The 13,135-nt window shown below is 39.9% G+C and overlaps 1 protein-coding gene across 6 annotated transcripts in view; it reads left to right on the plus strand.

The window, feature by feature from the left end:
- Positions 1-5,320: 5,320 nt before the first annotated feature.
- SS18 (SS18 subunit of BAF chromatin remodeling complex) overlaps positions 5,321-13,135 on the plus strand; it is an 81,906-nt gene continuing 74,091 nt past the window's right edge. For 5 of the 6 annotated variants that reach the window (XM_082416197.1, XM_082416193.1, XM_082416192.1 and 2 more), the window contains exons 1-2: positions 5,321-5,522; positions 8,419-8,495. In XM_082416197.1, coding sequence (XP_082272323.1) covers positions 5,454-5,522; positions 8,419-8,495 — 146 coding nt within the window. In that variant the 5' untranslated portion in view covers positions 5,321-5,453. Of the gene's footprint in view, positions 5,523-8,418; positions 8,496-13,135 lie in introns of those variants that run through there. The other variant, XM_082416195.1, reaches the window with a different exon arrangement.

Genomic DNA, 13,135 nt, shown 5'->3' on the forward strand with positions numbered 1-13,135 from the left:
TTTTTGTTAATAGGGTTGTTTGTCTTCTTACTGAGTTGTAAGGGTTCTTTAAATATTCTAGATACAGGTTCTTTGTTTTCATACATTTTCTCATGGAGTATAGCTTGCCTTTACATTTTCTTACAATCCTTTGAAGAGCAGATTTTTAAATTTTATTGAAATCCAATTTATCAATCTTTCTCTTATGCTTCTTGCTTTTGGTTATGTCTAAGAAATATTTAACCTAAGGTCATGAAGATTTTCTCCAATTTTTTGTTTCAGAAATTTTATAGTTTTATTTTTTACGTTTAGGTCCACAATCTCTTTCAAGTTAACTTTTGTGTCTATGTGAGGAAAAGGTCAAAGTTCATTTTTTAAAACGTGGATTGTTGTTCCAAAACAATCTTTTCTCTGTTGAATTACCTTGGCATCTGTATTAGTTTCCTATGGCTGCCATAATAAATTCCCACAAACCTGGTGGCTTAAAACAGAAATTTATTCTGTCACAATTCTGGAGGCCAGAAGGCTGAAATCATGGTGTCTACAGGACTGCACTATAATATTATGCTATTATTTTTCTTTTATAGAAAATATACAATAAATGTGATTGATAAGTTAGCTTAGTATATAATTAGGATAGTAGTTTGTAACATATTGAATAACATCAATATTTTAGTGCACATTGCGTAATTCAACCATAAATGTTAGATGGGGAATAAACATTGTATTAGTTTCCTATTGCTACAAATTATCACGAATTTACAGCTTAAAACAACACAAATTTATTACTTTACAGTTTTAGAGGTCAGATGTCCAAAAGGGTCTCACTGGGCTATAATTAAGGTGTCAGCAGGGTTTTGTTACTTCTGGAGGCTCTAGGGGAGAATCTGCTTCCTTGCCTTTTCCAGCATCTCGAGGTCTCCCACATTCCTTGGCTTATGACCCCCTTCTATCTTCAAAGCCAGCAATGTCCAGTCAATTCTTTCTCAAGATGCCATCTGTCTGATTACGACTCTTCAGCCTCACTGTTCTCCTTTTAGGGATATCTGTGATTACACTGGGCTCACTCAAATAATTCAGGTTAATCTTTGTATTTTAAGGTCAGCTGGTAAACCACTTTAATTCCGTCTGGAAACTTAATTCCATGTTGCCATGTAACCTATCATATTCACAGGTTCTGAAGATTGGGAAGTAGTCATCTTTGTGAGGATGAAATTATTGTGCCTATCATACCCATTCATAGGGAAAGTAGCTATGAATTCATAGGGAAATTATAAATCCTATAAATTGTGAAGTAGTTCAACAGTTATTATATTCTTTTACTGAAGGTAAAGTAACTGCACATCATGCACAAGGTCAGGAAACATGTTAAACAGGAAAAAAAAATCATATGATCTCTAAATTATTGCCAGAAACTATCTCAAGGGTAGACTGCACTACCAAGTGTTTTGGACCATTTCTAGTCTTGAAGTATGTATTTCTCTTCTTATTAGGTTATTAAGTACAAATTTTATCCTTGTTTAGTAATTTACAATATCACGTGTTTTTGCATATTTTACCTGTTAAAATTGACACAATCTTAAAGAATCTAAGGTAAGACTATCACTTAGCACAGTGGCTGTGCATAATAAATGCTAACTAAATGATTAACAACTTATTATTTCTAACAGCCTTTTAAATAGGGCGGCTGTTTTTCAGAAAGGTGAATGAGATACAGAAATGCCCTGTGCAGTATCATGCCACAGGTGGACGAACTGGGAACTCCAAACTTGGGCATCCATCACAGTGAGTTACGATTGCATAGAGCTTCCCATAGAAACTAATTTTTTTGAAGCAATACTTTCTTATAACATTAAATCCCCAAATATAATTGATTCAGCTCCTTCTTAATTCATTAAATATTTGATATAAGAAGAAATGGAAATGCGCCAGAGATGCTAAGTTATAGTCTACTTTGAATGAAATCTTCTGGAGTATTGAAAATAAAGTCTTTTATGAAGAATTGGGAAAGATGATTTGTTCTTGCCTGGAATAATGATTATATATATAGATGTATGCTCTTCGCCTTATAGTCTTGAAATCTGTGGAAGCCACAACTCAAAATAACTCATCAAATGCCATGGTGACAATGAGCAGAGAAATATTTTGAAAGATATTACCTGAGGGGTTTTGCTCTGAGCCCAATTACAAGCAGACAGGCTTGGTCTGTGCTTCCCAATGTATTATAAGAATTTATGGCAGCACTGGGGCTTAAAATATCAGCTAATTTCATAGTACAGAGATTCTACTAATTATAAAACAGTAAGTATTAAAGAAATGTTTGTATGAAAGTAATCTCAATTATCTGCAAATTCATGATTTTTTTGTGGATTAAGGTAATTTTAATGCCATGATTATATAGTTTCACTAAATATTGAGCGTATTCCTACAGCACTTCAAGCTATCACTTCAGTGAAATACATTTAAGGAATACAGATTCATGTAAAACAAATAAAAAATTGAAGCATATTTGAAAATCAAGCATGGATAATTTCCTTATTACCTTTTTTTGCTTAAGTGTACCTACGTTCATTAGTGTGAATAATCAACATTTAATTGTTCATCCAGATTATTTTATTTACTCTGAGCTATTGTATATTCTAAACAACCTTTCACATCTTCATTATGTGATCTCAATTCCTTTTTCAGATATCTCAATCCAAGAACAATTTAAATAATGGGACTGATTTTTCTGGTTGGGGAGATGGTTGCCTGGGTAGCTCATTTTTAAGTTCCCAGGGTCATTTATCAAACTTGGGCCAACTGCCCATATTCATTCTCTGTTTTATCCTTAACTAAATGCTGGGGACTCTATTTTCTTTCCAGCTCTGCTACCACTCAATCTGTACCCTGGGATTCCTCTCTCTTAATGGCGAAGTGAGACAGGATTTACTAGATGCTTCTATCTTTTTTCTAATTCAGGGCTTTTACAGGTACAAAGACTCCAAAATTCTAAGAAAGTTCCTCCAGGCTACAACGTTCCTTATCACTTTCTGAATTTTCCACTTTTCCAGGTCAAGCTCACTGATTGGTTTACAATGGACGCTTAAGAGTAAGATAAAGTCCCTTCTAAAAAGTGTCTTCTCTGGGGGAGATCATTTGTATTTTTGGATGGATCTTTACACCAGTGCTACCCCTCTGATTTCATGTGATGGACACATAGAAAATACTGGTATTTTTATGGCACACATGGTATCAGAGAAAACTGTGGTCCATGCCTAGAGGCTCGGGGTGCCCTAGGCTCTACCGTGCTACTCTGAAGGAATAAACACCTTAAGCAGATCTCTTACCTATTCGCAGTTGATTTCCTTTCCTGCTGCTGGGAAACTGTAATTTAGACAAAAAACGTACCCATCTCTGGGTACCTCCTTGGAATAGGAGTCCCCTTGGCACATTTTTTTTTTTCTGGGATATAGTAATTCAGACACTGTTCCTACTGGTTCATGTCGTTCTTCTAAAATTTCCGTGCTATCTGCCTAGCAGACAGAACTGGAGCAGTAAGAGTATTTATTTCTCCTACTGAAATATTGTTCTTAACTACTAAGGCACGTTTGTGTAAACATCAAGACAAGATGATGGCAGCCAGGCTTTCATCTTGAAAGACTTAGTGATGGATTTTCTGTTCTGAATTCAATAGGTTTTCTAAATTGATGTGTTACATTATGTCCAAATATACCAGAGTATTTTTGTCAAGGCTTAGGGTAGTGAAAGACAATTACATTCCTAAGAGTAACTACTATTTGTAGGAGTACGAATCATCTTCCTTTTATTCTTAGGATGGCTTGAGCCTTTTCATCCTTTAGGCCTCAGTTTAAATATAACCGAGGGGACTTCCCACCCTAATCCACACGAGTGCCTCTGTCACTCTCTCTCAGTCCCCTGTTTGCTAGTCTCTTAGTACTTTAATTTTTTTTTTTAGCTGTGCCATGTGGCATGTGGGATCTTATTTCCCCAACCAGGAATAGAACCCGTGCCCCTTGCAGTGGAAGGGCAGAATCCTCACTACTGGACCACCAGGGAAGTCCCTCTTAGTACTTTACATACGTACATATTTGTTTATTTGTTTCTGGTCTCTCAACCCTATCACAGCTGTATCCTAGGTGCCTAGCATAAAGCCTAGCACATAAAATGCACCCGAATTTGCTGAATGAACGAAACTCATGACCTTTTTGTGAAGAGCATTTACTTGAAACATAAATTTTAAAATATTAAATTTTCCTTTATTTTTTCCGATTTAGTTTATACATAAACTGAGGGATTGATTTTTGAGCCTCATTAATGTTGGGTGACACTTTATATAAACTTTTCCTTTGTGTTACATGGAAGTCTAAATTTACACCATAATAGTAAACCCCACACCAACACATTACACATATTTGCCCATGTCCCTTACAAAATTTGAAAGCTATGGCTTTTTGCCTCACACTGATTGGAAGCCTGGTAGCTTGGGCCTAATTTACAAGCCACTAAATATTGCAAAAGAAAAGAGCAAGGGTGCCCTATTTCAAAAGTTAATTCCGAAGATGCAAGTCAAATGAAATCGACCCACATTTCTGCCAAGGGTTTATCCTAAGAGGTGAACTCTTCAACTCTGGCCTTTCCAGCCAACTTGGCCGACTGCCCCCAAGTGCAGGACACAGCCTTCGTTTCCCGATTTTGGGTCGCGCTTACTTTCCAATTGTTAAGAACGACTGTGTGTGCGCGAGAGACCGTGGACTCGGAGGTGCGCACTCGGGGCGTAGCCGAGCCGTTCAAACCAGCGAATCCGCGTTCCCCTCATCCTCCCAACTCTGTCTCATCTTGGCAGATGCCCCACGGGTTTGCACGAACTCCCGGGTCCTGGCCTCCCTCCTCCCATCTCCGGGGTACCCGGACAGCTCGGGGAGGCCACTTCTTTCCCGGAGAGGGTAAGGATGAAGTTGGAAAAACTGAACGCGGTCTACAGCAGAGCGCCGAAACGCACCCGGAGAGACGCTCCAGTGCGAGGGGAGGGAGGAAAGCGGCCCCGCGCGAAAGGGGCGGGCCGGCTCGGGCGCTCGCATTTCCTGTGACAGGGGCTGCCCTAGCCGCTCCCTCTCCCGCGGCGGCGGGACCATTTCCTGAATCGCTGAAACGGAGGGAGGGCTGGGGCGCGGCCCTACCACAAGCGCAGAGGGCTGGGGGGTGGCGGGGAAGGAAAGGTGGAGGAACGGGAGGGCGATCAAGAGCAGGGAAGTTCTGCCGAGGCTGTGGTTCCAAAGTACCGCGCAGAAACTGGACTAATACGGGCCAGAGTTCCCCGTCCAGGCTGGGCCGGCCGGCTGCCCGTCGGGCGCTGGAGCATCCCCCCTCCCCGCGTTCTCGACGTGGTTCGGCCCGAGAGGCCGGCGTCTTTCCCCCAGTTTGCTGTTCACCCGGAGCGCTCGGGACTTGCCGATAGTGGTGACGGCGGCAACATGTCCGTGGCGTTCGCGGCCCCGAGGCAGCGCGGCAAGGGGGAGATCACTCCTGCTGCGATTCAGAAGGTGAAACCGCGCGGGGTCGGAGATGCCAGGCCCGGCCAGCGTTTGGGAGGGACCCGGGGGCCGGGCCGGGAGTCGGCCGGGCTGGGGGCGGAGGCGGGCCTGCTGGGAGGCGGGTGGGTGTGGGAACCCGAGCCGCGGGCTGCGCCCGAGTGGGTGGCGGAAGGGGGCGAACCGGTTCTCTTGCGGAGTTCTGCGCGCGTTTGGGCTCCTTCCTACAGGCACAAAAGCCCGAGCAACTGGCGCCCGATTTCTCTAGGGATGGGGCGGCGTTCGCGCGGCGGGGCGCGTGCGCCCGGCGGTGGCGGCCGCGCGGGGAAGGGCTGTTTTCCGCGGCTCGCGCCCCCCGCGGCCCAGCGCGTTGCCCCGGAGTTACTTTGGCGTCGCCCCGCCCCGCGCGCCGCGGTGGCTCAGTGCAGACCCCACCTAGGGTCGCCGGCGGGCCGAGGGGAAGCCGGAGCGTTACTCTCTCCCCGCTCAGAGCTGCAAACTCCGGCCGAGTTGGGGAGCTCTCACCACAACTTGGGGGACGCGGCAGGGAACCTTAGTCGAGGCTCAGGGGCGGACGAGGGAGAACCCTCTGGATTTCGGGGTTCTCTCGGAGTCCCACCTCCCTTCCGGATCCACCCCTTACCCCTTTACAGCTGCAGCGAATACTCATTGAGCGCCTACTGCAGGCGCCGAGGCTGCAGTGGTGAGCATGGTCTCTGCCTTCACGGAGCTTACAGTCGAGTAGTGGAGACAGTCTGATCCTCGTGACCAATTGCAGAAGTAGTGATAAATACACAGGGAGCTGTGCTGTCGTTGCTGTTACTTGCCAGTTGGGGACACAAAGGTTCTTTATTCTGTACCCCTTGTTGCCTATGAACAAGGCAGCGTTCTGAGTTTTAGTTAACCAGACTTTGAAAAGTTACTTGCAAACTTTTGCAGTTTACCTTAAATATTTCGGTTTTGTTTTATGCACCGGAACAAAGGTGAAAATTGAAGAGAAGTCAACTTCTAGTACCACTCAGGATACCATTGTACGCTCGGTAGATTATGTTAATTGGCTTCTGTTGACTCTCAGGTTCTTTGTAGTGTGGCATTTGACATTTGCCCAACTGTTGCTTTATTTTTATGAACAAATCGGCTTGGCAGTGCCTGAAAATGCAGTGCTTTTCGTGTAGCGTACTGGGCTAAGTCTGCGGCCTGGCAAACAGCTCCAAGTACACATAGGCAAAACGTGTTTCTGGAAGGCTTCGCTTTTTATTTTTGGACTGTAGAAAAGTTGAGTTTTTCTTTTTTTTTTTTCTGTAAAGAGTTTTTCTTACATACATCTTAAGATATTTATCATGGGTGATTAATTCAGGAGATGCTGATCAGTTAAAGATTTCATCCTCAGCTGAGGAGAGAAAAAGGATTCCAAATTAAGTGCCTCATTCTATAGTGTGAGGGACTGATGTTAGGTATGAGACAAATATTCTAATGGTGAAGTTTATTAGGTTGAAGAATCCGAGAAGATAGGTTGTGAAATCGTTAGATTGGAGATTGTATTAACACATTTTAAAGACAAATTTGTTGGCATCTGACGATTAAGAAGAAAACTACATTTTTTAGAAGGGCATGTTAATATTTTTTTCCAGCGATATGAATCATATGCACAATATTTTTTTCTGCATATGATTCATATGCAGAAAAAAAGTCATACTGTTCCATGAGTTTTCGTGTTTAATTAAAAGAATTACATTAACTAAATTAGTGAGAAAGAGTGGTTATGGTATTATACTTCATGCTTTCATTGAATCCTGGAAGGGTGGGGCAGTTTTAGGAGGAACATCTACTCCTGTCACTTGATAAATCTGAGACCCTGAAATCTTAAGTGGTTTGCACAGGATAGCAAAGCTGGCACTAAAACTAACTGGCCTTTTAGTTGCTACATCAGTGCTTTTTCCTCAGTGCCACTTTGCTTAGATGAATTATTTAACCCTTAATGCCAGTTTTGCTTTGAATTGTTATAAGATGATAATATGATAAATTGATATGCTTCTTATTTTTAAACTTTTGGGGAAGTTAAATTATAAGGTAGGCTCATAGAGTCTGCGATAAATATTACAGTACTTACCTAGAAATTACTGTAATTGATTATTGCATATTTGGAGAATCACAAAACCATGCTGTATAAAACTTGGAAACTAGCCAGCTATCCCCTTAAGCCTCCTGAGCTGAAGTTTTCATGAGCTTATTCTGGATAAAGACAGATTTTTTTTTTTCACTAAGACAAAGCATTACAATGATGCAAAGCCAACTTGGACTCTTAACTTTTAGTCTTTTTTGTTTGTTTTTTTTGGCTGTACCCCACGGCTTGGGAGCTCTTAGTTCCCCTGCCAGGGATTGAACCCATGCTCTCTGCAGTGGAAGCTCAGAGTCCTAACCACTGGACCATCAGGAAATTCCCTCTTAACTTTTAGTCTTAGTAGGCTAAAACTTCTATTTCAGATAGTAGAGGTAATTAAATGTTTGAACAGAAAAGAAACTCCAGATTTTCTGTGCTGAGCTTCAGGTAATAATTCAGAGGGAGAATAATTGAAATAGAAATGTTAGGGAATTCCCTGGTGGTCTAATGGTTAAGACTCCACGCTTCCACTGCAGGGGGCGCGGGTTCGATCCCTGGTCAGGGAATAAGATCCTGCAAGCCGGGCGGCACTGCCAAAAAAAAAAAATTGAAAAATGTTGATTAAACATGATTAACATTCCAAAGGTATAAAATAAGATCTTTTGCGCTGAGCTATATAGTATGTATAAAAAAAGACCTGTGTGGATTCAGTTCCTGTAGAGATAAATGTTTCTAGAAATCTGAATTTTTTATTAATTTTACTTGTTGCACTAGATTTACAATAAACTTTTTCTCATTTCATTTCAGATGTTGGATGAAAATAACCATCTTATTCAGTGTATAATGGACTATCAGAATAAAGGAAAGACCTCAGAGTGTTCTCAGTAAGATTGATATGAATTTTTTTTGTATTTCTTTTTCTGTGTTGGTTAGTTTTTTACTTTTCTTTTTAAGAACAGCTTTATTGAGATATAATTCACATACCATATAATTCACCTGTTTTAAAGTGTACAATTCAGTGGTTTTTAGTATATTCATAGAGTTGAACTATTACTTTAATCAATTTTAGAACATTTTCATCATTCCCAAAAGAAACCGTATCCCATTAGCAGTCACTCCCCATTCTCACCTCCCAATCCCACACCCCCTGTTAACCACTAATTTGTTTTCTGTTTGTGTAGATTTGCTTATTGTGGACACTTCATATTAATGGATTCATTCAATACATGGTTTTTTTTGACCGACTGCTTTCCTTTAGCATAGTGTTTTCAAGATTCATCCATGTTGAAGCTTGTATCAGTATTTTCTTCCTTTTTATTGCTGAATAATCTTCCATGGCTATACCACATTTTATTTATTCATTAGTGATGTTGTCTGGGTTGGTTCCAATTCTTGACTGTGATGAATAATGCTGCTGTGAACATTCGTGTACAATTTTTTGTGTGGCTTTTCTTGATGTTTTATAAAAAATATTTGTTCTTTGGGATGGAGTGGATATCAGTGTTTTTCTAATACTTCTTATCCTGCATTATAAAATAATGACTTCAAATTTGCATAGTCTGATTTGTGGAAAAGTTAGATCTTCACATTTATAAGGTGTTTAGTTATATCCATGTACAGTTGACTCTTGAACAACATGGGTTTAAACTATACAGGTGCACTTCCACGTGGATTTTTTTCAGTAAAGATGTACTGCAGTGCTACATGATCTGCGGTTGGTTGAATATGTGGATGCGGAACCATGGATACTGGGGGCAGACTGTACAGTTATACTCAGATTTTCAACTGCGCCGGGCTCAGTCCCTCCTACCACTGTGTTCAAAGGTCAGCTGTATGTGGTTGAGAACACAACGTTTATGTCTAGTAGAGAGTTGATTACCACTTATAAGAACCGAACTTCTTATTTTGAAGTGATGATGTGTCTGAAGTAAACGGTATCCCCTAATAGAATCTGGTATAGTGGAACAAATTGAATATTTTATCACAAGTCTCTAGAACAACACTGTCAGTAGGAATATATTCGGAGCCACGTAAGTAATTCTACATTTGCTAGTAGGCACATTAAACCAGTAAAAAGAAACATGAAATTAATTTTTATGATATATTTTATTTAACTTACTATTTCTAAAATAATATCTCTTCAATATGTAATCAGTATAAAAATACTAATGAGTTATTTTCGTTCTTTTGTTTCATAATAAGTCTTCGAAATCCGTTGTGCATCTTACCCTACTAACACGTCATTTTGTACTAGCCACAAGTTCAGTGTGTCTAGTGGCTACCGTATTGGACAACTCAGCTCTGAATATTTTACTCTCACCATTGTTTTGGGACACATCCATCTTTCCTAGACATCTCATTGGTCTGCTCTCAGGAAGATTTTTTCAGCAACCCTGGCTCTTTCTCTGCGTGGCTTTCATGGCTGTGCTGGCCGCCTGCTATCATCCGATTAACTCTTTACCTAGTTTTGAGTCCCTCTCCATGACTTTGTCTCTTTCCCCTTTGTTTAAAATTGTTTTTGAATTAAGAAAATTATAAACCATAAAAGTTTATAGGGATAAAAGTCGCTTTTTTACTTCGCACTCTTATATCTCTCTTCTCTCCACAGAGGTAATTACTTACAATGGTTTAGTACCTATCTTTCAAAACATTTTTCTGTGCATTTACAAATATGTGCTCACATTTATATAAACAAATTTAGACAGATATTTCAGTTTTCATAGATTAGGGTTTTCTAAATGGAATGGCTGGGTCAAAGACGGTTCTAAATCTCCAAATTACCCTGCAAGGAGATTGTATTGGTTTGCTTTCCTCCCACTAGGTTTCAGAGTCCTGGTTTTCAACCACATCTGCCAGCAACGGATACTGGCCATCTTTTAAAATTTTTTTACACATCTGGTTGGTGAAAAGTGGTATCTCTTTCTAAAACTTTTTATTTTTAAGTAATTTCACTCTTATAAGAAAGTTTCAAAGATAGTAGAAGAAATTACTGTATGCCCTTCACTGAAATGCCTCAAATGTTAACATATTAGTCCACTATGTCATTCACTTCTTCCCCATGTCGTTTTTCTGAAATATTTGAGAAAAAAGTTGCAGGCATGATTCTCTCTTACCTTTATAACATCCATGTGTATTTCATAAAAACAAGCACAAATTCTTAGAGTCTATTTGTTGAAATCCAGAATTCAAGGACTTCCCTGGTGCTCCAGTGATTAAATACTGTTATCAAATTTTCATACCTTTCAAAAATTTTACCAATTGTCCCGTTAGTGTATTTTTTCAGTTCCATGATCCAGTGCAGGATCAGATGTTATATTTAAGTCTGTGTCTTCAGGATGCTTTAATCTGGAACTGTTCTTCAGTTTTTCTGTTATCTTTCATGATGTTGACATTGTTGAAGAGTACAGACCAGTTGTTGTGTGATATGTCCTTGATTAGACTCATGTTGTACACTTTTGGCAGGAGTACCACAGACATGATGTTGTGTCCTTCTCAGTGCATCCTCAGTAGCCGTGTGATAGCAGTTTGTCCCAATATTCATGGTAACTTTGGCTACTTTGTTAAGGTGGTGCCTGCCAGGATCTCTACTGTAAAGTCACTATTTCTTCCTTTGTTATTTCTGTGTATGTGTTGGGGAGATACCTTGAGACACACATAACCCTGTTTCTTAGCCTATTTCCACACATTCGTTTTAACATCCACCAGTGATTCTTGACTAAAACAGTTATTACAGTGGCAGTTGCCAAAAGGTGACTGAACCCATCTTTCCTTCTACAGTTATTTGGAATCCTACTGTAAGGAACAAATTTCCCAGCCCCTGTCCCATTCATTCATTCATTGATTTATATCTGAATGAACTTATGGATTCTTACTGTATTCTCTGGGTTTTAATTTGTTAGTCTATTATTTATTTATTTTATTTTTCAAATTGTCCCAGATGTTGGCCACTGGGAGCCCCTCATGCTGGCTTCTTGACTTGTCTCTATTATTTTCTGAGCATTTAAAAAATTTCTTGTATGACAAAATGTTCCAGGCTCCTCTTGTACTTTTTTCTGCCCCAGTCTGGAATCATTTCTCCAAGCCCTAGTTCTTTTTTTTGAGAATAATATTTAGAAATTAAGATGTGGATGCTAGGATATCTTAATTTCTGATCACTTGTGCATTTTGCATTTTATGTGACCATTGCCACTTCTTTTATGTATATTTTCTTTGATGAATCTTGTCTGTTTATATGTGAAAATTTCTTTTAAGAAACTACAACTGTGGATAATCACCAGTGGTTAGCAGATCACTACCTCAAGTCAGCCATGGAATGATAACAACTGAGAGGCACTGATTAGAATAATTATTTTCACTTACGGCTTTTTTTTTTCTTCTTTTTACTACCTTCATCCAGCTCCTCCTCTCCCCCACCCCCCCACCTCTGGTAACTACAAATCTGATCTCTTTTTGAGTTTGTCTGTCTGTTTTTGTTATTCTTTTTTTTGGGGCTGCGCTGTGCAGCATGTGGGATCTTAGTTTCCTGACCAGGGATCGAACCCATGCCCCTGCGGTGGAAGCGCTGAGTCTTAACTGCAGGACGGCCAGGGAAGTCCCTGTCCGTTTGTTTTTGAAGTATAACTGACCTACATCACTATGCTAGTTCCTGGTGCACAACATAGTGATTTGACGTTTCTATATGTTACAAAATGATCACCACACCTCTGGCGTTTTAAAATGCCAGGTAAAGCCACGGGCATAGGACTGGTTCAATTTCCTGTAGGCCCTAGCAGTACGTGACAGGGATAAGACATGTTCAGGTGTAGAACCCACTTTTCCAACTTGTCGGCAAAAGTTTATACTGTCTTATTCTTTATAGTCTTAGCTTTTTTGTGTATGTGATCATTTTCCCCTTCTCTGCCTATTGGCATAGACCTCATTTGCTCACATATATGTATTTGGTATAAATGGGGCTTAAATTGATTTAGGTAGACTCTTAAATTCTGTCCTTTCTGATGTATTTAATTTCATTCTTAGAGTTCTTTATATACTCTTTCTTTCTCAAGTTGTCAGAATTGGTTTGTGAGTGAAAAAAAAAAAATTTCTCCTCTCAACATTAATAAATGTTCTTGTTTCTCATAGGAGAAGTGAAAGGAAAATAAAGAGAAACATCAGTGACAGCCATCTGGGAATTGATAGTTCAATTTTAATTAAACAGTTCCTTAAGATGTGATAACTGCCTGAAGCAGTGTTTTTTAAAATCGAAAATAACTTTATTTTTATGAAAGCAGTATAGGCATTGTAGAAAATTAGAAAACACAGATATTTAAAATTTAGAGAACGAACACCATATTCTCACCACCCAAAGATTTTTCACTGGTAACATCTTTGGATATATTACTCTACCCTTACCTACACACACACACACACACTCACTCACTCACTCACTCACTCACTCATATAAGTCAGTGAATCACTTGTAGAGCTCATATGCCCAGATCCTCTTCCCTTTAAATAATGACAACTTATATGTAAGAATATGTTA

Source organism: Balaenoptera physalus (assembly GCF_965194825.1).
Source record: "Balaenoptera physalus genome assembly, chromosome: 12".
In the NCBI taxonomy this organism is placed as follows: Eukaryota; Metazoa; Chordata; class Mammalia; order Artiodactyla; family Balaenopteridae; genus Balaenoptera; species Balaenoptera physalus.